The 25,843-nt window shown below is 33.0% G+C and overlaps 1 protein-coding gene across 4 annotated transcripts; it reads right to left on the bottom strand.

Annotated features, from left to right (window-relative positions):
• Positions 1-2,372: 2,372 nt before the first annotated feature.
• On the bottom strand, positions 2,373-11,891 carry LOC107418576 (homeobox-leucine zipper protein ATHB-14). 4 transcript variants are annotated; one of them, XM_016027311.4, is made up of 19 exons: positions 11,179-11,891; positions 10,798-11,045; positions 8,500-8,656; positions 8,060-8,175; positions 7,880-7,970; positions 7,658-7,753; positions 7,454-7,567; positions 7,291-7,374; positions 6,721-6,876; positions 6,524-6,598; positions 5,650-5,756; positions 5,251-5,437; positions 4,868-5,056; positions 4,670-4,750; positions 4,433-4,567; positions 3,743-4,068; positions 3,327-3,438; positions 2,961-3,110; positions 2,373-2,754 (listed from the first exon to the last, which is right to left on the bottom strand). In XM_016027311.4, exons 2-19 carry the CDS (start codon positions 11,022-11,024, stop codon positions 2,608-2,610), a joined length of 2,550 nt encoding a protein of 849 aa, XP_015882797.3. In that variant the 5' UTR covers positions 11,025-11,045; positions 11,179-11,891; the 3' UTR covers positions 2,373-2,607. The 4 variants fall into 4 exon arrangements, with proteins under 4 accessions (XP_015882797.3, XP_015882921.3, XP_015882975.3 ...); XM_016027435.4 differs by having other exon boundaries at positions 10,798-11,040; XM_016027489.4 differs by having other exon boundaries at positions 10,798-11,002; positions 11,179-11,890.
• Positions 11,892-25,843: the final 13,952 nt, after the last annotated feature.

Raw genomic sequence — 25,843 nt, 5'->3', positions numbered from 1 at the left:
CTGCTTTCAAAAAAAAAAAAAAAAAAAAAAAAAACCAAAAAAGTCATCTCGAGGCTCCAAAAAACACATTGCCTTTCGCACTCAGGCCACGAATTTTCAAGCGCTGGCTGATAAAGGGCAACAAAGAAAAGGAGCCCTGCGGAAGAAAACCTTTCGTGGGTCCCACTCCCACTGGAGAATGATGACGAAGATACCATGTGTATACACATGCATGCATGCATGCTATGTACATGAAAGCATGGTTGGGTTGTGAGGCATAAATGGTTTAGGTGGTGAGCGATGGGCTCATTCATGTATGTACATGTGCATGTTGACAGCATTTTTTCTTTGGTCCAGTCTAGCTGATGTGCCCTGATAAGCAGCAGAATCGTGGTCTGATTGGTCAGAAAGTGCTCGGGCTTTCGGGATAAAACATTGGTTGGAAATTTATTGATTTTTGGTAAAATGCTTTTATGGGTCCCACTCCACTTTTTAGTGTATATATTTATTATTTATTATTTATTTATTTATTAATTTTTTTTACTTTATTTGGCAAGAGAAGCACAGGACCGGCCATATCTGTTTTTTCACGTTTTCTTAGTTACGACAAATAGAATCTAAATTGTTATTGTATAGTTTATGAACCAAGTATAAGTGTACGAAGATATATTTTGGTTAGTTAAGTGTAAGAAGATATATTTTGGTTATGCAAAATGACAAAAACAATTAAAAAAAAAGGGTCAATAGTTTTTTGGTGGAATAGATTCTTCAAGAAAGAAATTACAAAGAAAAGAAGACAAATTGGTTAATTTTCATCTTCATCGCCACCTACCTATATATAAGAAAAGGCCAGCAGTACAGTTACACACACACACAAAAAAAAAAGAATAAAAAAGCCCTCAAGTACCTCAGACTAAGTCTAAGATGAGGCTGTGTCGATTTTTCTATACATACAAAAAAAATCATTGCCTTTTGGAACGGTCGGTCTGCATTATTATATATATGTCTATGTATATATAAGTGTGGATTGGTTGGTATACGGATTATATTTCGATGGTTTTTAAAAACAAATATTAGTTTTATTGTATATTATATATATATATATATATATGTATATATAAATTTTATGATGATAATCATATCTAAATTGATATTTTTTTAAAAAAAATTTAATTTTTATTGTATATATAATAAAGCTGTTATTTTTTTAAAAAATACCGATTTAAATGTGTAATCCATATTATAAAATTATTATATATATATATATATATATATATGGGAAGTATTTTTATTTCCGTGGACAAAAACATATAACGGTAATTTTGATATGGAATTAGGAAATAAATTGGGAGAGTAGAGAAATCTATTCCCTATCCAACGGGTGGTAACTGACTTATACTTCGCGGTATGAAATGAATGCGACTACTTCAAGGGCAGTTGGCATTAGCACCAATCACTGTGCCACGTGCTCAGCTTCTACACTTGATATTTAAAAGTTTTGTGATTTCTTTGGAAAAATCTACAATACGCTCGCTTGCACCAGAAATATTTTGGACCATGAGCAGCTCTCTCATGTCCAAAATAACCAGATATTGTTGACCATGAGCAGCTCTCTGGCTCTTTTATTCAATGTTATGTTGTTTCCACCAAAATATATATATATATATATATATATAATGTTGGATTGTGCAAGATCAAGAGCAGCAGGCCAAAGAGCGACAGAGAGAGAGAGAAGGTGATTTGATTTGACCAAGCTTGCATTTTGTGAAAAAAGTAGCAGGATCTCCCTCTAATTAATTGGCCTTTCTGCAAAATCTGCTGCTGCCCATTGATTATGTTTTGTCGTTCTTTTCCTTCTGGACTTTTGGTCCAAACCTATACACTGCTACAGCCTTTAGAATTTAGCAGGATCTAAATGATATTTATTATTAACCGCTTTCAGCATTCGTATTTTAGTAAAACCAGTTTCTGGCCACAGCCCAACTTTACTTTCTCACACACAAATAAATGCATGTCCCATGTTTTTTCCTTTTTTATTTTAATCGAACGCTTGAAATATTTGCTCTGGTATTCTTCATCATTCTTTTTTTTTTTTTCCGTACTAGAAATACTTTCCATGTCTCAAAACATCTACTTTTCTGTTTCCATGCAACACTTTAGGTTCTCTGCTCTACGAAACAGAAGGATCATTAATCAACATGCTGAGATAATTATTATTTACAAAAAAATTAACTACATTCAGATTTTTTGGGACTACAGCAAAAAGAACATTCAGGTCTAAATTTTCTTTTAAAGATGCACCACAACAGGCGGCGAAACAAATGACACTTTGAAGGAACTTGCAATCAACTCCAAGTAGCAGAGAAATGCCAGGCAACTAAAATAGGTGTACGACCATCTAATTTGGTTGAAATATTAATTTCTAGTATAAGCCGAACATGTAGCATCCAAGAATACCCATTAATCCAGCATCGATTTAATTTAAGATACATGCATAGAGGTAAGTTTCTCCATGAAATCCTGCTTTCTACAACATTTGATTCCATAATTCTCTTACAGTACTTGTAACAACCATAATAACTTAATTGATGGCCAAAGGGTTTCGAGTGTTTTATTTGGTCTTCACCGTCACACAAAAGACCAGTTTACAAACACGAAAGCCAGGCAATGATGCGAATCATCATCGTTTAGAACTTTCCATGCAACCGCCCGCTCATAAGACACAGGCCTGCCCATGCTGGATATGCATATACCTGCTGGCAGATAAGCAAAACCCTGCAAATTTAAACTGCAAGATTAGATGCTATTTAATGTTCTCTGCTAATCCGCAACAGATGTAGTAATTCCTAATTAAACTGCTTAATATCCGGAACTTCTATCGTTCTAGCACATTAAAATGGAGTTATTCTTAGTCCTCCGCATAAAAGTAGTAGTCTTTCATTTCCATTTCAATTCAACTTGTAATCCAAACGCTGAATTACCTGTTGCATGATTTTTGAGAACTCCGAACACAGTATCTTCCGTCCAGCTTCATCTAGAATCTTGTCAAGCATGATATCTTGAAGGGCCACAAGAGTTGTTTCAAGCATGTCAAGTCCAGCCTGGTTTGCAAAGGTGAATAAAGGAGAAGCCTGCAAATATAGTATTGTGAATTACGTTGACTTTCCATGTACAAGATAGACCAACATTTGAGAATTTTCTGCTTGATAAATTGAGGTAGTGGAACAAAGAATACAAGAGAGAATATGCCCAATCATTGGGAACCACAATCACATCAAAAAATCCTTTTGAGGAATTCCTGGATATATAAAAAGGCCATAAATAAAACAAAAGGAAAGATCAATCACATTTGTTTTCACAGAGCAGCACATAATTGCATCCGAATGGTTCCAAAGTTGCTTCAAAACAGCATCACCAGATTGTGAGTCAACATGGACGAGCTCTCCCCCAGTATAGATCCTGAAACAATCCATCGTAGGAAAGTTGAAAAATAATAATAAAAAGACGAGCGACAAGATAGATCGTTAAACTAATAAATTATCCAACTAGGTTCCGGTGACCGATGACCTCCAAAACTATCAAGAAAGAAAACTTGTTTAAAAATGTTGAAACATTTTAAAAAGAGATACTATCAAGAAAACACAAGCCTTATGTTGTCAGCTAAGTCTGCTAACTAAAATGTCACACTTCAATTGGTCTGAAGGAATAAAAACGCAAAAAAGAGAATATATAATATCTAATTTAAGAGATTGTAAAAAGCCACCTGTAGCTTCGACATATCCATTGTGCCAGAGTAAGAGCCTCAGGAGAATGAGGAAGGAGTTTTGATCCCATTTGGGAGCTGAGCCTGGAGGGAGCAATAGCCATAGCAACCCTCTGAACAGACCCTACAACACTACGCACATACTGGCGAGCCATAGCCGCCACATTGTCACGCAAGTGGTTCTCAAAAGTAAATTGGAAGGCAATAGTCAGGACCGACCTAAGATTGTCACTATTTGTATTTGCTTCACTAGTTGGACGGGTACTACCAGGACCTACTTCAAGAGTAGAGGCCAAATCTAGTGTTCGAGTAGCAGCAGGTCCATCCTGCAGAAAAGATTAAAAAATATGATAAATGAGGTACAATCACCAAAACACCATAAGAAAAGAACAGACTGACAATCCTAGCATATTGTCGAACAAAACCATTCTTAAATATTTGCAAACAATATCCCTCCTAAAGTTATGTGAACAGTAGAATGATTTTATTCATATTAAAACAGCAAAAACAAAATGGTAGAAGAAAAACATTACTAAACAAATAGCATCAGCAGCATCCACCATTGAAGTTACGGAAGCAAAAGATCAATCTATAACTTATTTGCTGCTTGGCAGTGCTATTCATCTACTTCATAAACACTTGATTCTAGTATGAATGTGAGAAAAGTATAGCTCAAAGATTTCACTCAACTGATTTTGGATCCAATGGTATGACACGAAAACCAGATGGCAATAATGGAGCTTCATCAGCAAACGATTCGTCAATGGGCGCAAAGACAAGTTGAGCACAGGCACCGACTGCATTCTCATCAATACCACTGCACAACTGCCAATTTGGATGTAAGAACATTAATAATTATGATAAAGATTTCAAACTTCAAAGAATAATAAAATCAATTTCACACACAATAATGATAATAATATCAACCTGTAATATGTACATATCTCGTGCCAAAGCAACATCTTCCGGTGAGAAAGCATGGCCTTCCAATCGAACCACCTCCATAAACTGCATTAGGTTGTTAAATGAAATAATTTTTTTACATATATACAAATTGTAATTATTATCCGGCATAAAGAAACAAAATGATAAAGTTTTTTTGTGTAAAAATCAATAGGTCATTACCTCTTCATGCTCCACCGTATGTGCAAGAGGCAAAATGACCTGGCTACCAGGGAAGCCACCAGGTCTTGCACATGGAACAGCATAAGGGCTGGCTTTAAGACATGCAGCAGAGTATGCATCAACCCCATAGTCAGCCCACTCTGATCGATGCTCCCTCAGAAACCGAACCAGCAGAGCAGGAGGAACATTCTGCAAGCTCAATGCACAATTATAAATTTAATAATCCAAAGATCCACATTACACTGATGGATTCATAAACAAAAACCTGGATTTAGAATCACAAAGCAATATAAAGGTGTAACAAGAAAACATGAGTTAATATCACAAGAGGATAACAAGACTTTTCTTCAGATTTATCGGTGAAGTTAATAGTAGCTATTTACCTGAAGCAGCATTGATGCCTTGGCGCACAAAACTCCTCCGAAGGTTGGAAAAATTGATGTATTATGTTGGGAGCCAAGAAATTTGTTTGGAGACGAATTAATCACAATGGTTACATCCTCCACACCATCACTACCCATAAGTGACCATCCATCATCAGCAAACCCATTAACTGCATCATTGAATCCCCTAAACATGTTCAAATAGTATTAGTCAATTTAGAAATGGATTAGAAAAAACAAGTACTAGAGAAAGTTGAAGGAGCAGATTAAATCAAAATATTTCAACTAATTAACCAGCCTATCATGTTGACTTAATAACGTCTAATTTTGATTTAGCTGCATAGTCTAACTGAATGACTTCAACTGCCCATCACAATTACGAAGTTTTGGATACCTAACCTGCAGAGCCTCTGGCTAAATGTCCTCAAGACAGCAGGTTGACGACTACCACCACACTGAATTTCTCCACTAGTCTCTTGAGCAATTTGCCGAATATGATGCAGGGCCTTTTTAAAAAATACAAATATTAAACCCGAAAATAAATATAAATATAAATATATATATATATATACATACACCATGTACAGTCAAGATCAGCTATATAATCCTATCTTGACTTAAATAAAGCATGGACGCTCATCCCAGTAGATATGGTGGCATGCATAATAAGTTAGGATATCCTGACTTAATCATAATTATAGTCATTCTATCGTGCAAATATCCATAGGTTAACCCCACCAAACATGGTGGGACGTATCTAACCAAAACATACACCCCACCACATGTGGTGGAATGTGGATCCGCCGTTAGTAACTTCCAGACATCCTTGTCTTAGAGGCATTACATGATTATATTACTCTCTCATCTGGGTCACTTCTGTCCAGGATCCTCCGGGGAAACATCCCTCCACAAGTAGAGGAACATTTTCCCAAACAATCCTGGACATAAATACTCTGGATAAGAAAATGATTTTATATAATTATGCAACTTTTCTATTATCCAGGAATTTTCTTTCCAGGATTGTTCCAAAAAACATCCTATCGCATGTGGTGGGATGTGTAAATTTTTGTATGATGTCCCAGAACATATGGTTGGACTTTTTTCTGAATGATCCCATATAGAAATGTCCCAGTAAATAGAAAAGATGTAATTATTTAATAGTCCAATTCACATCAGGGTATCCAGACCTAAAGAATGCTAGTCCCACCAGATGTGGTGGAATCTATTATTCGATTTACATAGACAAGCCAAAGAAAAAACAATTTAAGCTCACTGCAATAGTCATTTTCTGAGCAAGAATTTTGGATGATTCATAAAGTGGCCTGAGAACTTCAGGAACGCTCCAAGCCTGACATAACCAGGAGATAAATTTTATTTGTAACAGAATAACAAATTTCCAATAAATAACAAAAATAAACAACACATGTTAGAAAAGGAATATGCAAAATTCAAATCAGATCTTGCACTCACATCTAAATCAATATGATCAACGATGTGAATTATCGAGCCACCACCCTCACAAGGCCGAATTAGGAAGCCACTAGGTAGCATTTCTGCTCTTACAAAACTTGAAGGGGGAGGACCAGTAGGTCCACCAGTCGAAGAAGTTAATGACCTCTCACATATCTGCAAATGTGATTTTGAGATAGTAAGCCACACTGCAGTGACATGGATGATTACAGTTTTTAAGTTTAAATAAAGGCAAAAAAAATTTCAAAATGCATCTTGCAATATTTGGCAGAGTTATAGATTCCACTCAATTACCACTACCAAAATAAAAAACATGTCTATTTGTTTATTTCAATGCAGTTAACAAGAAAAAGGTAAACAATACAACTTAAATTCAAAAGCCTCATAATTTGCCAAAGAAATTACTCCCATTATTTAAAGCATAGTACAAAATCAATCATTTTTTTGAAAAATAAAATACTAATCCTCAATACACATGTTGACCTGGATAGATTGATTATTGTGCCAAGACATGACACTATTTCCAAGAAAGAGTAGGACAATATCATATGGAACCACGAATTGAATTACCACAAGGCTGCCATCTTCCAAGCTAGTAGTATATCTCAGTGTCCAGAAGTCGCGCGCTGCTGCCAATGTTGTAGGTGCATATGTCTGGTGAGAAGGAAGATTAAGATATCAAGCTTGAGTACAGTTAAAAAAATTACCATCCATAGTTAGTTCATATGAAAACCTGCATGTATATGAGTTCAATAGTCCCAGCATTTGCCGTAGGGATTACACTCAATACATCTATGCAACGACAGTCGCGGTACCATGATGGACGATCTTTGAGAATTTCAGCGACCTGTAATGCATACATTTTAGGATGCAAAACGAATGTTCTGAGGGAGAAAACTTGTACCAGTTGGAAGAGATCAATAATGAAAATATGTACCTTTGTGGGCTCTAGGCTCACGAGACCACAAACTCTTGCTGCAACCCCACTACAGTTGCGGGAAACAGCAACGATACCAATAGAATCCGGACCAGGCTACAAAATTTATGCTAGCAAATTTATGATTTTGAATATATAAATTACAGAGATAATAAATTACAAAAACCAATGATTGAATAAAAATGCAAGGATGTTGTTAATCAATGCCTCAAGAAGATTTACCTTCATCCCAATCATTTGGACCCAGTCGACAGCAGTTCCAGTAGCCTTGGAAAGGAACTCTGCCAGGGTCTCCTCGGCTATTGCAAGAAGACTGATTTGTAGACAGTTCAGAAACTCGTTAGACTACCATAAATTCCTGAAAGAACAAAAATTTAAAAATAGAAAAAACTAATTACTTACCCAGCTGGGTTGTTAGCATCCCTTTGGGGTTGCTGAGGTGTTGGGTTTTGCTGTTGTTGGTGCTGACCATTCATAACCACAGACTCACAACTATTGTCGGTAGTTGTCCCAGATGCCTGTTAGGAATTATGTTCTTTAAAGAAATTTTTACCGTGTAAAGTACACAATTAGTTGAAAAAATAACTGACAAAAGATATCTAAATCTGAATTTGACCATAGAATCTACCAGGGTAACATATCTAGGCTCACAACATTTAGTCCACTTAGAAAAATAGGAAAAACAAAAACCTTTCCAAGGGTGAAAATTTAAAATAAATTAGAACAAAGAAAGATATGTGCGATGACCATGTGGAACCAGAAAATTGCTTCCTGTCTTGTGAAGGATACGGAATGAAAAATTAGTATCAGACTGCACCATTAGAAAAGATGGAGAGGCTTACTTGCAGTTGCTGTCGCATATATCCATTCTCATAAACCAAATGAGAAACCTGCTTCTGTAAGCGGTCATTTTCTTCCATCAACAGCTTATTCATTGCACTAAGCTTTCTATTTACTGTCTGCAGTCGAGAAGCTTCTTTCCTCTGCTTCTCTCGACATCTATTAAAGAAGCTAAAAATAGTAAGTTTTGAAACTACTTTAACACTTGAAAGCTAAAAATAAATAAATAAATAAATTGTAAAGAAATCTCGACCACTAGTCTAAGATTACTAAGGTAACAATGATGGCACTGGAAGAGCTAGCATCGTTTGAACACAGAAGAACTAAACCATCAGAACTGCCTAAATATGGTAACTGATCTATGGAACAATTTTACAACAGAGATGATAGAAGGTTGGGTTAATGCTAATGGCAGTCCAGGGAAAAGAAAATTTAAGTCACTTGAGCATGCCAAAAGAATACATACATATCCTTGTAATCACATTCAATTACACTTAAAATTATTGGCAATATTAGAAACACTCTATTTCATGATAGTCTGAATGAAGGTCAACAAGACGTAATAATCATTTTAAAATCTAGCAAGATCCTTTTTGCCATATGAAAACCAAAAAATATAAATAAAAAATAAAAAAAAAAAAAATTTGCCAGATGAAATAAAATGGAATTACCACTGTCCCTGAAACTAACATACTCGCAAGATTTTGTAATAAAAAAACGTTTCTAATATTCTTAAATATTAATTAACCAAAATATAATTATAATTGTGTTAATACAACATTACAGAATATCTGGGGAATGAAAAGATGGTATCATCTTTTGTGAACGGGACTGTGATACCATCTTTCCGTTTCCATTTGGAAAAAACACAATCCTCGTAAAAAAAAAAATGAGAAAGGAGGTAAAAAAGTTCTAATTTTGGTTTTGTCAGCGATATGGTTTCCTACTTTCCTGATGTTATGTATTTCCCAAAGACTGTATTGTTGCCTAAATTATCATACGTGTAGAAGTCATTGTACACCGAAAATAATTTATTACTAACTTTTCTTCAGAAAGATAAACGAAAGTTTATAAAATTACAAATTCAAAACAATAAAAAAAAGCTTAAAACAAAAGTTAATCAATTAGCTTCAAACATAAGCATTCCAAAACCTATTTTCAAAGGCATCCCTCAAAATGTTTGCAAAACAATACTCATTGACGTACTAAGATACGTATGAAGAGCAAGAGTCTCATATTTGAAAATTTCACTTTAAAAATCTTCATAAAGCCATCATTATCATTTACTTAATTTCAAAATGTAGACTACGGAAAGCCCTTCAATTAATAACATTTTTGAAAAATGAACAACTTTCCCTCATTCATAAAAATAAAAAGAGAAACAAAGCAAGCATGAAAAGACAAACATATAAAGATTAGACAAAAGTAGGGAAAGGGAACAAAAAGGGGCCCACCGGACATTGACAAACATATTCTCATTAGTGAATGACATAAAGCATAGGGCATAAGCTTGAAATACACATGTATACATATATATATATATATATATATATATATGTATATATATATATATAAAATAAAAGCAAAAGAAGTTATCTCCCAAAACTTACAGGTTATTCTACAGAAGGTTTCATTCCAAAGGCTAAGATATAAAAAGGTAACAAAAATAAAATCACTCGAATAAAATTAGATACATCAAACCAATTCAATATTAACCATTGTTTTTCCAAAGGCAAATGAAAACGGTGAAAAAATTCATAGGAGACAAACTCAAATTTCCAGTTAAATAATTCTCAAACCATGCCATCACAAGAAAAATCACCTATGATTTACAAACACCAGCTTCTCTAGCCAAAAAATCTATATAACCATACCTGCTCCATCACTTTCTTATTCAAAGAGAAAATCAGAGAATAACACTATTATAATTAGAAATGTTTTTGGAATACCGAATATATACAGGTCCGTCTTATCATTTTTAAACACAACAATAAACTCATTGTTCACACAATATGAAAGACGACAGAGAAAAACGAGACCCATCTCCCATTATTCATTATACCTCATGGAAACTTGCAAATTTGGATTAAAATATAGACAAGAAAACAAAAATTACAACAACCCACCAACGTAAATGAGCTCATTATGAGTTAAATAAGGAGAAAACGAACGAAATAGTACTTCCCAGCGTGCAACTTTTTCCCCAAGTCATCAAATTTAAAATAAAACAAAAACGAAAATAAGGGAGAGAATAATCTTGGGGCTCAATAATGTTTTGCAAAAAACAGAGGCCTTTGTACCTGCGGTTCTGAAACCAAACTTTGATCTGTTTGGGTTCAATGTTGGAGAGAATAGGACACTCCCTAATAAGCTGCTGTCTTCTCAAGGAGCTAGGCTTTGGACACTCCGAATACACCCTCTCTAAAGCCTCCACCTGCTCCGGTGTATACCTTACGTACTTGCTTGAATCCATCTGCTGCAGCTTGTTACTATTTGATGATGAATCTTTGTGCATCACGAGCGCCATGAACGTAACACCAAAGCTAAGCTAAGTCAAAATGGGAGGCAAAAAAGAGTAGCATAAATCACCGAAAACCACAACAAACGACAAACACCCAAAAACTGTTTTTCGGTTGATAAATACTATGGCACAACAGAAGAAAAAATGAGAAATTTTATACTTCAAAAAAGCAGTCTTGGTTGATCTTCTTCTCCCTCTTCGTTGTTAGTGTTGCTGTTATTGTTCTTCTTCTCACTGGGCAGGCTCTCTCCACCAAGAGAGCCTCCACTCTCCTTCATCAGCTGGGTATTGTTTTTGTTTCTCCAAACCCAAGTTGGGGAGGGGCGGAAGGCGCTTGATTGTTGAATACTGATATATGAAAGGCAAAGAAAGGAAGGGAAAGGGGGTGTCTCAAATTTGCTGTGGCCTTTATCTCAACCAAAGAAAGAAATTTTTTCTTTTTCTTTTTTTAATTTTTTTTTGTGTAGAAGGAGAATTTTTTTTCCAGACACCAACCCACAGAGAGATAGAGTGCGTGTTTCTTCGTTTGTGGGTTTTGTATGTGAAAGAGAAAGCAAACAGAAAAAAACAAACAGCCAATGGCAAATGAAAGGCCAGGTGGCTAATCCATTGCCCCTTTCTTCAAATTTTTTTTTTAATTAATGGACTTTTTTCCTCGAAATTTAAAAAGCAAAAAGAAAGCCAAAGCCACTTCCTTTAATTTTCTCTTGCCATGTCCCTTTCAATAACTGTGTGATGTGAAAATTGAAAATAAAGGAAAAGAGAATAAATGGAGTGGTGGCAGAAGAGAGAGAGAGAGAGTAGCTAGTAGGCTGATATGATATGAGCTGTGGCAGAGAGACCCAGAAGAAGCAGAAGACAGAGAGAGCAGAGAGAGAGAGAGAGAGAGGGAGAAGTTTATGATTTCTCCCTCTCTCTCTCTCATTCTTGTGGATAAACTACTGTTACACCTTCTCTCTCATGGCCATCTCTGAAATGGTGACGGTGGCATTTTCTTATACATGAGATGCATGACATGTATAATAGCCCAAATTAGGTGCGTATGTAGTGTAACATATGTTATGTATGTATGTATGTATGTATGTCATGAGAATGATGAGCTAAACAATAAATAATCTGTGAGCATGGCATGGCATGGGGATCCATGGAAGGCGTGAGGTCTGTGAGAAACGGGACAAAATTTAGTAAATGCTTCCAGTGCATTGCACGACCGGATAAGGGATATGGTGCGGTGGCTCATATTTTGTAATTGTGCATCACTTCACCATTTGGATTAGGATGGGTTTCGCCCCGAACCCGACATGGAGCTTCCATTTTATGTGCTGCTCCTGTTGCTGAGCTTTTAACTCGGACTAGGGAGAGGAGCTGCATGGTATGGTACATGGTATGCTCTGTAGATTGCGCCTTCAGGAGGTTGAACTTCCACTAGCCACTTTCCACCTTTGACCAAAATCTTTTTTATCTTTTTATTATTATCCTGAAATAATAATATTTAAATTGAAGATTGAGTTTTTTTTTTTTTAAATTGGGATTAAAAGATATATGAAAGTTTAGACAGAATTATGTAATGTAATTTTCCCTAGCTAGAATTCAATTTGAAACTAGTACTTAGATCTACTCTTGAATAATTTTATGACATGGTGAACCCGAACCACTCGTGTATCTTCCAAAAATAAACCGTTTATATATATATATATATATACATTAATATATAATTATTATATGTACATTTACCTCTTCTAATATTTAGTGAGTTGTAAGAACAAATAGAATAGAATTAGATATTACAACACCATGCACACCTTCTCAGACCCCAGAGCATGCATATGTTTCAGAGAAAGTTGCTATTATTAGTGCTTCATTTGTATTATATGCATATATTTTAATTTAGTGGTTCATTTGTATTATATGCATATATCTTGGTTCTTGCATAGAGCTTTTATTAGAGATCATTTTTCTCGGTAGTGGTACTCAAGTGAGGACAAAAAACATAACCTACAGCTAAGGGGTAAAATCGACTGTTTCCTAAAACAATGATTCATATTCTAACCCCTATCTCCAATAATAATAATTATTGAACTTTGGGAGACAGTAATGCAAAATATGATAGTTTTTTTTTTTTTTTTTTTTTTGGCTGAAAAATATGATAGTTAATTAATTTACAACGCCACCGATATATATATATATATATATATATATAGAGAGAGAGAGAGAGAGAGAGAGAGATTGTAATTTTCTATTGATGACCCAAATAATATTCTAGACAATGAACTTGGACAAATACTAATTAATAATAATTAAAAAGTAAATAGCTCTTCTTTAAAGAAGGTACGTAAAAGGGAGAAAGCATATACATATACAGATGGTGCAAAAAGGTGACGGGGTAAATTTAATTTTGAAAGGGTTGAGGCATGAGATGATAGCTTGACATTGGCAGTGAATCACTGTATTTGTTTGTAATATATAAGTGGGGTTTTCGCTGACTTTTACGATTTTTATGATAAACAAGTTGATTAAGTTGCCAGTAAATAAGACATTAATTAATTAGAGATCTCTTTTTCCTCGAGTTTTAGTCTTCCATGATGCCGACCTTAGCACTTTAAATTTATAGCTATGAGGGACTCGTACATATCAGAACAACAACTGGTGCATAGAGTAGAAGAAGTATTTAGTTGCTAGTATTCATGCTAGAAGAAGAAGAAGAAGAAGAAGAAAGAGCAGTTGAAGTCTTCTATGTGAAGTGTGAATCTAATACCTACGTGTGTGTGTGTGTATATAGTTTATAATCTAATTAGAATATTTTTATCTTATAAAATTAAGATATAATTTAAATCAATAATTTTTTTTCATTTTATTATAATTTTTTTTTATATTTTATCCTGATTTTATAAAATTAAAATATTTTAATTGAAAAATTATTCTCTATATATGCATATATATATATATATATATATATATATATTTAACATATACACATAATGAACACATTAATTATGAGTTAATGGAGTCTATAAACACTAAATGTGTGCGTCATTTAGGATTCAATTTGCAAGGTCATCATGAACGTAACCTCAACTTGTCCATGCATTATTTCACTTAAGATGCTACTTTTTATGAAAGTATCAATTTATTTTTAAAAATATCTTTATATATAATAAGGTATCTTTATACAAAAAATATACATGTTTGTAAAATTTTCGAAGTTTGATAAAAAGATGTTTTGATTGAAACACAATGCTTCAACTTTATCAAATGGAGTTTTTAGAATCCGCAGAAGTAGTCTAATAGAATTGTTTTTATCTACAAAATTGAAGCTTTGCATATTTATGACTGAATTGGCTTGTTCTTAAAACTGGTGTTTATGGACGTTATAATTGTGAATGGGTTATTTTGGTATTAAATTAGACAAGTCGAAGACACATGGATCCTAACTGGAAAAAATTTTAGAACCTTGTAAAACGTGTTTTCGTTTTAAAAAAAAAAACTAAAGCATGGAATGTGTTAAAATGATATTTTTCAAACATCTTATAACTTTTTAATTGATGCATGGGCTTGATTAGTTTGTGTATTTTGAACATGTTAGATATCCTTAAATAGTTAATTTAATCTGGATAGCTTTAATAGTCGAATTTTTTATGGCGTGTTTATCGAGATTACCAATTTATATAGAAATTTTCAAACTTTTGCAAAATGAGTTGTTGATAAAAAAAAACCAACGTTTGGGTTTTGCTAAGTGATGAATTATGATTGAAATCAAAGGTTTTGATGGGACTCATGCTGATTTGTAAAGCCTGGAAAATTGGAAATTTTGAACAAAACCATGGTTGTTTGGGGTCTTGATTGAAATCAGATTTTATCGCTGGTTTAATTATGGTTGAATTGATATCAGAATTCATCCAAAAATTAAATTTTGAAAAGTGGCCGGAATGTGGGGATCCAACTAGGTCGGAAAACAGATCATCTGACCCATGAATTGCATGCTGGTCAACCAGCTGGAGGTTCAAGATGATGATATCAGCAATCTATATACTGACATCACCGTATAAATTTTTTTTTTTAAAAAAAAAACAGAATTTTCTAGTTTGGTTGAAAAATATATATTTTTCCAAATTAAGGGAAAAAATGAAAGGAAAATTATTCTTTATTTTTTGAATTATGCATTGATATGCTTGTTCTTTAGAAATTAAATGAGATTGATAATTCTGTTTGGGAAATTAATATTTAAGTTGTTTCTTCTTGGAATTTCGAATGAAAGTATTTTTTGACATTTTTATTTATAAATAAATAGATTAAAAAAGGGGGAATTTTTATTTATTTATTTATTTCTTTTTATCTCATACATGGAGACAAATTGAATTATTTTCCCTTTTATTTGGCACCCAGAAAGAAGTGGTTTTATGTGGAAAAAAATTTTTAGCCCCAATTTATTCATTTTGATTTAAAGTGGAAGGGAAATTGTGTTATATCTCATATATTTATTTATAAATAATTAAATGAAAAGAAAGGGAAAAATGGCGTTGTATCATACATTTACTTATAAGTAAATAAAAGAGAGTGGAAAGTAGTATTTTACCTATGGATGGAAAATTTTCCTTTTGCATGCTAAATATATGTATATATATTTCTTAGAGAGAAAAAGTGTTTTTAAATGGTAAAATATTTTTACCTAGTTTTAATTATTTTTTATTTAAAGAGGAAAAAAATATTATTATATCTTTCTTTATTAAAGCTTTCAATCATACATTAAGATGCTTCTAAATTTAGAGATGATTGAAAACGATAATTTAATTATGGACTCATATTTGGAGTTGTAATTTCATTGTGTCATAAAAATCTTGAAAATAAATGTGTAATTAAATTTATTGTGCAATTTGAAACTTTGAAGACGCAAAATTGCAAAGCATTTTACTTGTAACAGAAATTTAATGTTAAATTATAAAATAAAAAAGGGAATATTGTAGATCCACTTATTAAAAATTGCTTAGAAATAAGTAAACTACATATAGAGTGCAATGGGATATCAACCTATTACTAAATGGCCATCATAGCGGATATGATCCACTTATTAAAAATTGCTTAGAGATAAGTAAACTATTTATTGAGTGAAATGGGATATTAGCCTATTACTAAATGGCCATTGTAGCAACACCCAACCTAGTAAATAGAAGATCACAAGATATAGATTTAAAAGGGACAACTAAGTAACCAAGGGCATAGGCCATTTCTATGATAGAATAGTGCTGTCACAGAGTATGTTAGGATAAGTTATGCTTTTAAAAATTCTTATATCTTGGAAATCCAAGTAGAGTACGATATGCTATTTTTAGTGAGAGATTACCGATATGAGTGTCAAAGAAGGACCGCTTTTGTGAGAATTTTTATAGGCTATAATTCTTTATAGCACTCATTAAAAACCAAGAGCATTTATGGTCAAAATGAACATAACTATAAGAATCTAAATTTGATTGGAAATGAATTGTATGAGTATAATTGTCTAGCTAATTGCTGACAGTTCAAGACATTACTACATTCACTGATTAGCCAAATAAATCTGATAATGCTTTATTACGTAAGGTTTAAAGCCTAAAAATACCTATACCACTGCAATTAGCTACCAATAGAACTCTCTCTTTTCAATATTGTCATTTGCATGTTTTGAGTAATTTTCATTCATATGGGGGATTGTTGGAAAAATTTCAAATTAGTTTTAGTTGATTTTTCAATCTTAAATGGAAATTGTAAAGATACTTTTTTACAAATTTAGAAGTTACATTATTTCACTTTTAGTGCTATCTTTTGAAAATGCATCATTTTTTTTTTCTAAAAGTACTTTTATATTTAATAAAGTATTTGTATACAAAAAAATATTTTTATAAAATGATATGTTTTTTGGTTATATATCTTTTTAATTTATCTAAATAGATCTATTTTATTTAAAAAGAAGAATTTAATTTTTTAAATTATATATTTATAACATTTAGAGCATTAAATGTTGCATATATGGAAACTTCAAGTTAAGTTTGATTCGTTAATTTTGATGATTTGAAATGCTACTATCATAAAAAAAAGAAGATTATCGTATTTTAAAAAACAATTGCTATAAAATTATAAGCATATGAGTGAGGCAAATTTGTCTTAAAGACATACAGCTCAATTTTAATCTCAATCTAATATTGATTTCTCTATAATCTCTATTTTATTTTCATAATTATTATTTTTATCTTTTGCATGTTATTTGAATGAAATTTCACCATTTTGTGACTATATGTTATTTGATATGATATATGATTAATATACACTAATTTTTTCCAACATAAATTAACTGGGAATTGCGATACGAGAGTTGAGTTTGTTTGTTTTTTTTTTTTTTTTGGTTGAATAATACGAGAGATGAGTTACATGTATGCAATAGAGATGAGCTACATCTATGTACACGAAGAATCGAATTAATATATGTATTAATTAATGGATGATGAGCTGAGAGCTAGTTATAATTTTTTTGTTTTTTGGCTGGAATAGAAATTTAATAAATGTAAACCGGCCCTGATATGAAGTGAAATGAATATTACTTTTGTGGGTTAAGGTCGACCAGCACCAACCACCTCCTTTTGGTTGCAATTGATAGTGTTTCCCACCTCCATCCCTTCACTCAGAAGAATCCAAGAGATAGATGATGATGGGTGAAAAGCGATATTGACTTTTAGACATTTTCATAAGGTTGACATTTTTACACACACACACACACACACACACACATATATATATATATAAAAGGTTTGCTGTATTATATTGAAAGGCATCCAAAGCTTGAAAATACTCTTTTGAAGCTGCCCACGCAGACTCTCTCTCTCTCTCTCTCTCTCTCTCTCTCTCTATACATATACATAAATATATATATATATATATTTCTCTATACATATATATTTATATATATATTTAATGGGCTTATGATGGAGGGCTCAAGGAGGAGTCAATTGCTAGCTACACAGACTCAGTTGGTGTCTTCTTGTCTCCCCCTTGCTATAGGTTATGATGATGAAGCCGTTTGCTTCTCTTTTCTTATTGGTATTTATTAATTTGTTTGTGGTTTTGTTTTAATTTGGAAGAGATCTAGAAGAACACCATAATAAATCACACTTATATAATATGATGGGTTTGAAATTGGAAAGGAGAAACCAACTAGCCTTCCAATAATACCACTGAGCTAAGGCTTTATTTATTTATGTTTTTTCCTTCTTTTGGGTAAATACTGAGCTATGCATGTTGAATCCAAATTAATTGCGTGATTTTGAAAAGTTTGGAAATTAAAAAAAAAGAGGAAAAAAAAAAGAAAATAATGTTTAGCTCTTCTTCCAGCTCCATCTGGATGGACCCGAAAGTTGATTTTGGTGGTGGAGGGGTGACCCCATTTTTCCCATGCACGAAAAGAGTGTTAGAGACTCACAGAACATATATACATAAGAGTAGGACCCACCCACTTCATCATTTCTCACTCTACAGACTAGAATTGTGTGCCTTTGCTTCCATTTTACATCTCCATCTCCGTGTTGTTTGGGGTCCAATGCATGATAAGATTTAGAGGGCATTAAACATGGATTTATAGGGATCTGCAGGAAGAACACTAGCTAGCTAGCTAGTTGATTAATTGATAGAAACCTCATGTGAGGCAAAATCTTATTATCTTTGCTTCTAATTATTACACGATATCATATATTATATAATATACTTGCTATGATTAGGATTTAGGGGTGGTATTTAAATTAAAACAAATTTATGGAATCATCACACACACACACACACACACACACACACACACATATATATATATATATATATATTTTAAACTGAAAAATATCACATATATTTGACAAATTTATTTAGTTAAATATATTTGATAAATTATATTACATTTTAATACATATAGTAAAATATATTTGGCAATCGTTATTTAGTTAATAGTGATCAAATTAATTTTGCAAAATATAAAAATAAATAAATTTTTGCAAAAGAAAAGAAAACATTTAAAGATAATTTAATTTGACTCAAGTAGCCTGAGTGATATATTACAAGTCCGAGGATGAGTTTTGTATTTATCCTAAACTTCAAAAGATGTAAATAAAATATTTTTTTAACTTTTATTATTAATTATTTCTCAAAACCTAAAAATCAAACCAAAAAAATTTCATGGATCATATATATATATATATGCAATATTGATGCCATTAATTAGTTGTCATCATATAAACACTAGTATGCATTATTCTGGCACTCTATATATTACAACATTCATCTTGATTTATTTAATATATCATATTACTTTATTTTGCTAACTTGCTATTTTTGTATTTACTAATTAAATAATTAATCATCATTATATATCTGAATGATCATGTGCAGCATATATAAATCTGAACCTGTTTTATAATTCACCAAAAAAAAGAAAAAAAAAGTTGTTTTATAATTTTAATGGTGACCCTCAAGTAAATCCATTTTATTTTATTAAAGTACAATCAACTTTTAATCAGTATTGAATGTTTATTGATAGAATTCAATGGTCAGCAAATGTGAAATTGTGTGTATATATATATATATATATATATATATATATATATATATATGTATATATATTTGTATATATCAATAGAATTAATCTCCTAGGAACTTTTTTTCCATATAGACAACAATAATGGATCCACATTGATTAATCTCTTTAGTTTTAAACGTTAATTCAACAATATTTATTTTTTAATATTAAAAATCTAATATGGAAGAGTAAACCTTTGACTCTAAGCATTTAAATTGTATACGTGTTTCATTTTTAGCATCCACGTTAACATGGTTCATAGGATAAACTGGTTTCTAACTGCAAGAGAACAATTTTGTATATGTCAATATGTTGATACTTGGAGGAGTGAAGGTAGAATTTATAAATAGAAGGGGGATTTTACTTTTTATCAATTATTAGATCACTTCAATTGTTTTTATAAGATAAAATTTTGATATGTCATCAAACTTATATTAAAGCATTAATTTATTTTTAAATCTTAATCTTTAAACTGATTTAATGATATAATATACAAAATTTAATGCTAAAGCCATAGATAGATTAAATATAAACCCTATTCTATATATATTTTTACAAAAAGCAAAATCCTATATCAGTAATGCTACCCAAAGCACTTATCCTATTTTATAATGTGCATGTCTAAATATTTACAAATTAAAAATACACAATCAGAAAATGTACATGTTATCATTTTAAGGATACATATGCTTTTTTATATGAAATAGCTTCTTACTGAAATAGCAAAAATTCACACATAAATTAAAAAAAGAAAAGAAAAAAGATTCACACATAGATAAAAGAAGTTAGTATACTTTTTCATAAAATTAAGACTGGAAATAAAATGAATAAATTAGGGCAATATCACTCAAATGCACCATCGTAATATTAGAGCCTTAATGATGGAATCGTTATCATGATTTTGAGAGCACATTTTCCTTTACTTTCGAGAGCTTAATTAACACGTAATGATCGAATATATTAATTTCTTCACATTTATATGTCTTCATCCCCTTGTCAAAGATGGGGACTATATTTTGTTTTATTTGTTTTATTGGGAAGTAGTAGTAGATGCTAATGTGGGAGATTCAAAAATGGCATCATTAGGGAGGGGAAGATAACCAAAAACAAGTCCATGTTTGTCCAGAGGTAGCGAAGCTAACAAAAACTCCCAATTGTTGAGAATTCAGAAAAGACAAATACAAACAACGTTAGGGATTTTTAGGCAAAATTGAAATGATTTGGCGGTAGAAACATTGGGATTTAGATAGTGTAAAACAAAACATTGGTAATAGTGTTGTGTTGAATATTGAGAACCCAACTCTTACCCTCTTTTGATTTCATCAAGAGATAATTGAGAGGATCAATAATCATATTGTTTGAATGACCCAATACCCTAAAAATCATTGAAGATAATGGTCAATAGTCAATATACAGTAGAAGCCAAGCCAGCCCACTTTTTGACTCCTCCATTTCATATTTTCTCCCCACTCTATCCTACTAATTGTATATACACAAGGAATCCACAAAGTTTTGAATGACTATTACTTCCTATCATTGCTCTATTAATTTTAGACTAAAAAAAAAAAAATGTGAGCAAGTAAATATGAAAAATATTTTTTGAAGAATTCCACACTTTTGTTTCCTTTCTAGTTTTCAACTCTTTGAATGGAAGAAATGTGAAATTACACATAGAATGTCTTTAAATATTGAAAACCAATCTGACGTGTATATACAGAAGCCACCAACATTTCTTCCATATTATTAGAGAAAATCCAATGATTTTCGGATTAACAGAACTTACTATTTGATTTAACTAGCCTAAGATATTGTTAAAAATATCACAATGATCATTTCCATAACACTGAAATGTTAATCTTACATATCATATCATTTTTTTGTTCATATAACTTGTATTGTTCTATACTTGAAATACCTGATAAATTATCTTTCAATCCGAATTAAAGGCATAAATATTTGACAGGAAGCTGATGAAAAAAATTGCATCACAACCAGAAAAAAAGAAAAAAAAGACCAAAAGACCAAAACAAGACACCACCACATTCCATCAAGCCCATTCCCTTAGACAATGTTGATGTTGAATGATGAATCCATATGTAGTGAGTGAGCAAAAAATTTAATTGTTTTTTTTTCATCAACATTAAGTTTCACACCTTGATGGAACATCATATTTTAAGGTCTTGTTTGGTAGTCAAGTCTATTATTTTCTATTAGTCCTTAACATCATGTTTGGACTGATGGGAGAAAAAAAAAGTTTAATGAAAAGAAAAAAAAAAGAAAGAAAAAGAAATTATTTATTGATAATTATTGTTTGGGTAATTTGATATTTTGGCAATAATAATTGCTGTTTGGATATATATATATCTATATATATATTATGAAAGTAACAATATTCTAGATAGCATAGGCAAGCTAAACGGGACATTCCTCTATTCAAGACTTATATACTCAACTAAAATTGGCAGCGTATTTAGCTACATGATAAGCAACTCTATTAGTTTTTATATGTGCAAAAGAACAAACCAAACAATTATGCAAAGCCAATAGAGCCTGAATTTCCTCTTCTAAATAACAATCAGCATGAATCTAAGATGTAGATCCTAGCAGCAAATCGAATTGCAACCTATGAATTTGTAACGATTTCTCCACCAAAGAATACCATCCTTGAGAGCTAAAAGTTCAGCGGTTACAGAATCACATTTGCGCAACACAGGACAAGCTAAAGCTGCCATTAATTCACCTTTTGAATTGAAAAATCACCACACCAAGTCCGCATCGTCCTTGCTTTTCTTGCACAGCAGCATCCACATTGATCTTCACAGCAGCATCTGCAGGTGGTACCCAACATGCATCATCCCTCACCATTCTAATTTGATCAACACGTTTATTAGCCTCCTTAAATTCAACCTGCAGCTTGACCACAGTATGCAGCAAACACTTGTCCTCCATCATTGAGGAGCCATGCACAACTGCGTTCCTTCGGTTCCACAAACACCAAGCCAAAATGGCAAAGCGCTCTTGTTGCACATCATCAAGAAACAAGGAAGCCCAGCTATACAAAGCTTGAAAAGAATCATAACGTCCTCCTCTCAGCAGCACACTGAAATCCTTTTTTTTTTTTTCTCCCCTAACGCCTGAGCTTCACAACAACCCCAAAGGACATGCAAAATAGTTTCCTCCTTAATGGAACAGAGAATACAAGAGAACACAAACATAATCCATTTGAATATGCTGCTTGAGCAATTCACTAGCACATGGCAAAGCTGACTTGCATGCACGCCAGAGAAATATTTTGATTTTATTTCCCACAGTATAAATTCCATTTGCTGTAAAATGCCATGCAAATCTATTTTCACACCTTACCTCACCCACCCCTATTGGTATATGTGCAATACTTTTTAACTTCATCAAGGGAAAGAATAGACCGAATGAAGTCCATATTCCACCCTCCCAATTCAGTAATCAATTGCGATAACCGAGCATCATTACCAAGTAAACATGACCGAAAGGATTTTAGTGAACCAGCACGTGGTAGCCATGAATCTGATAAATCCTCACTTGTCTCCCATTGCCAATTCTCCAAATCCCTCCTTCTCAAGTACACCTCTTCCTCGATGCAAACTTCTCCATAAAAATAGAAGGTTTATGATCAACTTGAGCATCCCACAAACAACCATTTGGAAAATATTTAGATTTAAGAACTTTACTTACCAAACTACTAGTATGTTGAATGAGTCTCCAACATTGTTTAGCAAGTAAAGCCCTATTAAAATCTTCTAATGACCTACCACCCAACAACTTTGGGTGGCACAACCTTGTCTAGCTTACCCAAGAGATACTTCTTTTATCTCTATTAGAACCCCACCAAGAATTTGCCACTAACCTATTCTACTCATCAATTAATCGCTTAGGCAATTTAAAACAAGACATGGCATAAAAAAGGATAGCCTGAGCAACAGATTTAATTAAAATTTCCTTACCTGCACGTGAAATCAATTTCTCCTTCCACCCCTTCAATCTCTTCCATACCCGCTCTTTAATCGATTGGAAAACCACAAATTTATTTCTACCAATAAAAAAAGGAAGACACATATATTTCTCATGTCCACTATTACTACAAATTCCAAAACTGTCTTTGACCATAATTTGCGATCCGAAGGTGTATTATGACTGAATGAGACAGTGGTTTTATCCATATTGATCTGCTGTCCCTGACAAAGCCGCACGCTTCTGAAGTAATTGCAAAATGACTTGACAATCATGATGAGTAGCCCGGGGTTAAATGGAGACGAAAGAAAATGAACGAAAAGCAATAAATATCTTTAGACTATAATAATAAGGATTAATAAGGATAATTTTTAATATTTGAATACTAAAAAAGGTTATCAACTATTTTTTTAGGGCAAGTATTTTCCAGATGGTTCTTTATGGACGGCAGAGCTAGGACGGAATCCTTCTCATGTCTGGAGGAGTCTGGTCTGGGGAAGAAAGGTCTTAGAATTGGGTGGTATCTGGCGTGTGGGTAACGGAGCCTCTATAAGGGTGTATAAGGATCCTTGGATTCCAAGAAAAGGTTCTTTGCATGTCCTTTCTCCAAGTTCCCTACCTGAAGACATCACAGTGGACCAATTGTTTACTGCATCTGGAGGGTGGAATATCCCTTTACTACGCTCGGTTTTAAATTCAGAAGAAGCCTCGCTCATTGAACATTTACCTGTTGGTGGTTTTGCGTGTCCAGATCGGTTAGCATGGTATCATCACTTGAGGAGCATCTACTCAGTTAAATCAGGTTATTGGGTCCCCAGGAAGTTAGGAGTTGGAGGACTTGTGGGAAGTTCCAGTAATCATTACTCAAAAAAATGGTGGTCGAAGCTATGGCGCTTATCTATTCCTAACAAGGTCAAATTATGTCTCTGGCGTGCAAGCAATGAGGCTTTACCATGTATGTCCAATCTTGTTAAGAGACTATCGACTGTTTAATCAGTTTTGTCCCATTTGTGGAACTGCTGATGAGACGACTCTCCATGCTTTGTGGCGCTGTTTTGCTGCTAAAACCGTTTGGAAAGAGCTTGACCTTTACCCATGTTTGAAGAGCAGACTTTATGATTCATTTGTCTCTCTTTGCTGCTCTGCTTTTTCTACTCAATCGTCTGCGCAACAGGAACATTTTGCTTGGGTCGTGTGGAGCTTATGGAATAGGCGAAACAATTTTGTGCATGGTAATATGGTGGAAAGTGATAAAAGCCTACTGGATGGAGTGGCAATGTTGCAGAATCAATATAAGGAGGCTAACAGTTTATTACTAACACATTCTGTGCAAGCAAGCCACATATCTTGGACTCCACCAACTGGTGCTCGTTTGAAGATAAATGCGGATGCTGCAACTCAGGGTAGTTCTGGTCTTGTGGGTATTGGCGTCGTTGTTTGAAACTGTAGAGGTGAGTTATTAGGAGATTTATCGATGCCAATCACAAATTGCTGGAGTGTCCTTTCTGCAGAACTGTTGGCCATCCGTCAAGCAATTGAGTTTTGTCTTCAAGCTGGTTTCTTCAATGGGGGATATAGTAAGTGATTCATGGTGGCAATAAAGTTAATTCAACAGTCCACTGATCGTTTGAATGAGAATTGTTTTTTAGTGGATGACATTAAGTCTTTGCTTACTTGTCATTCTGGCTCTTCTTTAATTCAACAGTCCACTGATAGTTTGGATGAGAATTGTTTTTAGTGGATGACATTAAGTCTTTGCTTATTTGTTATTCTGGCTTTTCTTGTAGTATTGTTGGTAGAGCTGCTAATATGGTAGCTCATACACTTGCAAAGCATGCTGTCCATCTAGTCTCTTTTGAGTCTTGGTTAGAACTTAGAAGTTGGCCCTGCGTGGCCAGATCCTTTCTATCATGCCGATATGTACTCTATTGTTGGTGATTCTTAATAATATTTCTTATGTGTTTAAAAAATAAAAATAAAAACTATTTTTTATCAATTTTGAGAGGAAAACAAAACTACTAGTTAAAATAAAAGAATTAAATTTTCCCCTTTTCTTTTCTTTTCTTTTCCTTTCCACTTTATTAAATAAGGGATATAAATCATTCCATTCTCATTTCCTCCCCTTGCATTTATACAAAAATAGTCTAAAACTTTCAACAACAAGGATTACACTTTCTTAACTTCTTTGTCTGTGTTGATTAACCCCATCTTTTTAATTCAACAAGCCTTTTTAAGAACAAAACTAAGTGTGAAA

This window comes from Ziziphus jujuba, chromosome 1 (assembly GCF_031755915.1).
Source record: "Ziziphus jujuba cultivar Dongzao chromosome 1, ASM3175591v1".
Lineage (NCBI taxonomy): Eukaryota > Viridiplantae > Streptophyta > Magnoliopsida > Rosales > Rhamnaceae > Ziziphus > Ziziphus jujuba.
Note: the sequence above shows the minus strand (reverse complement) of the source record. Positions and strands in the feature narration are given on the sequence as shown.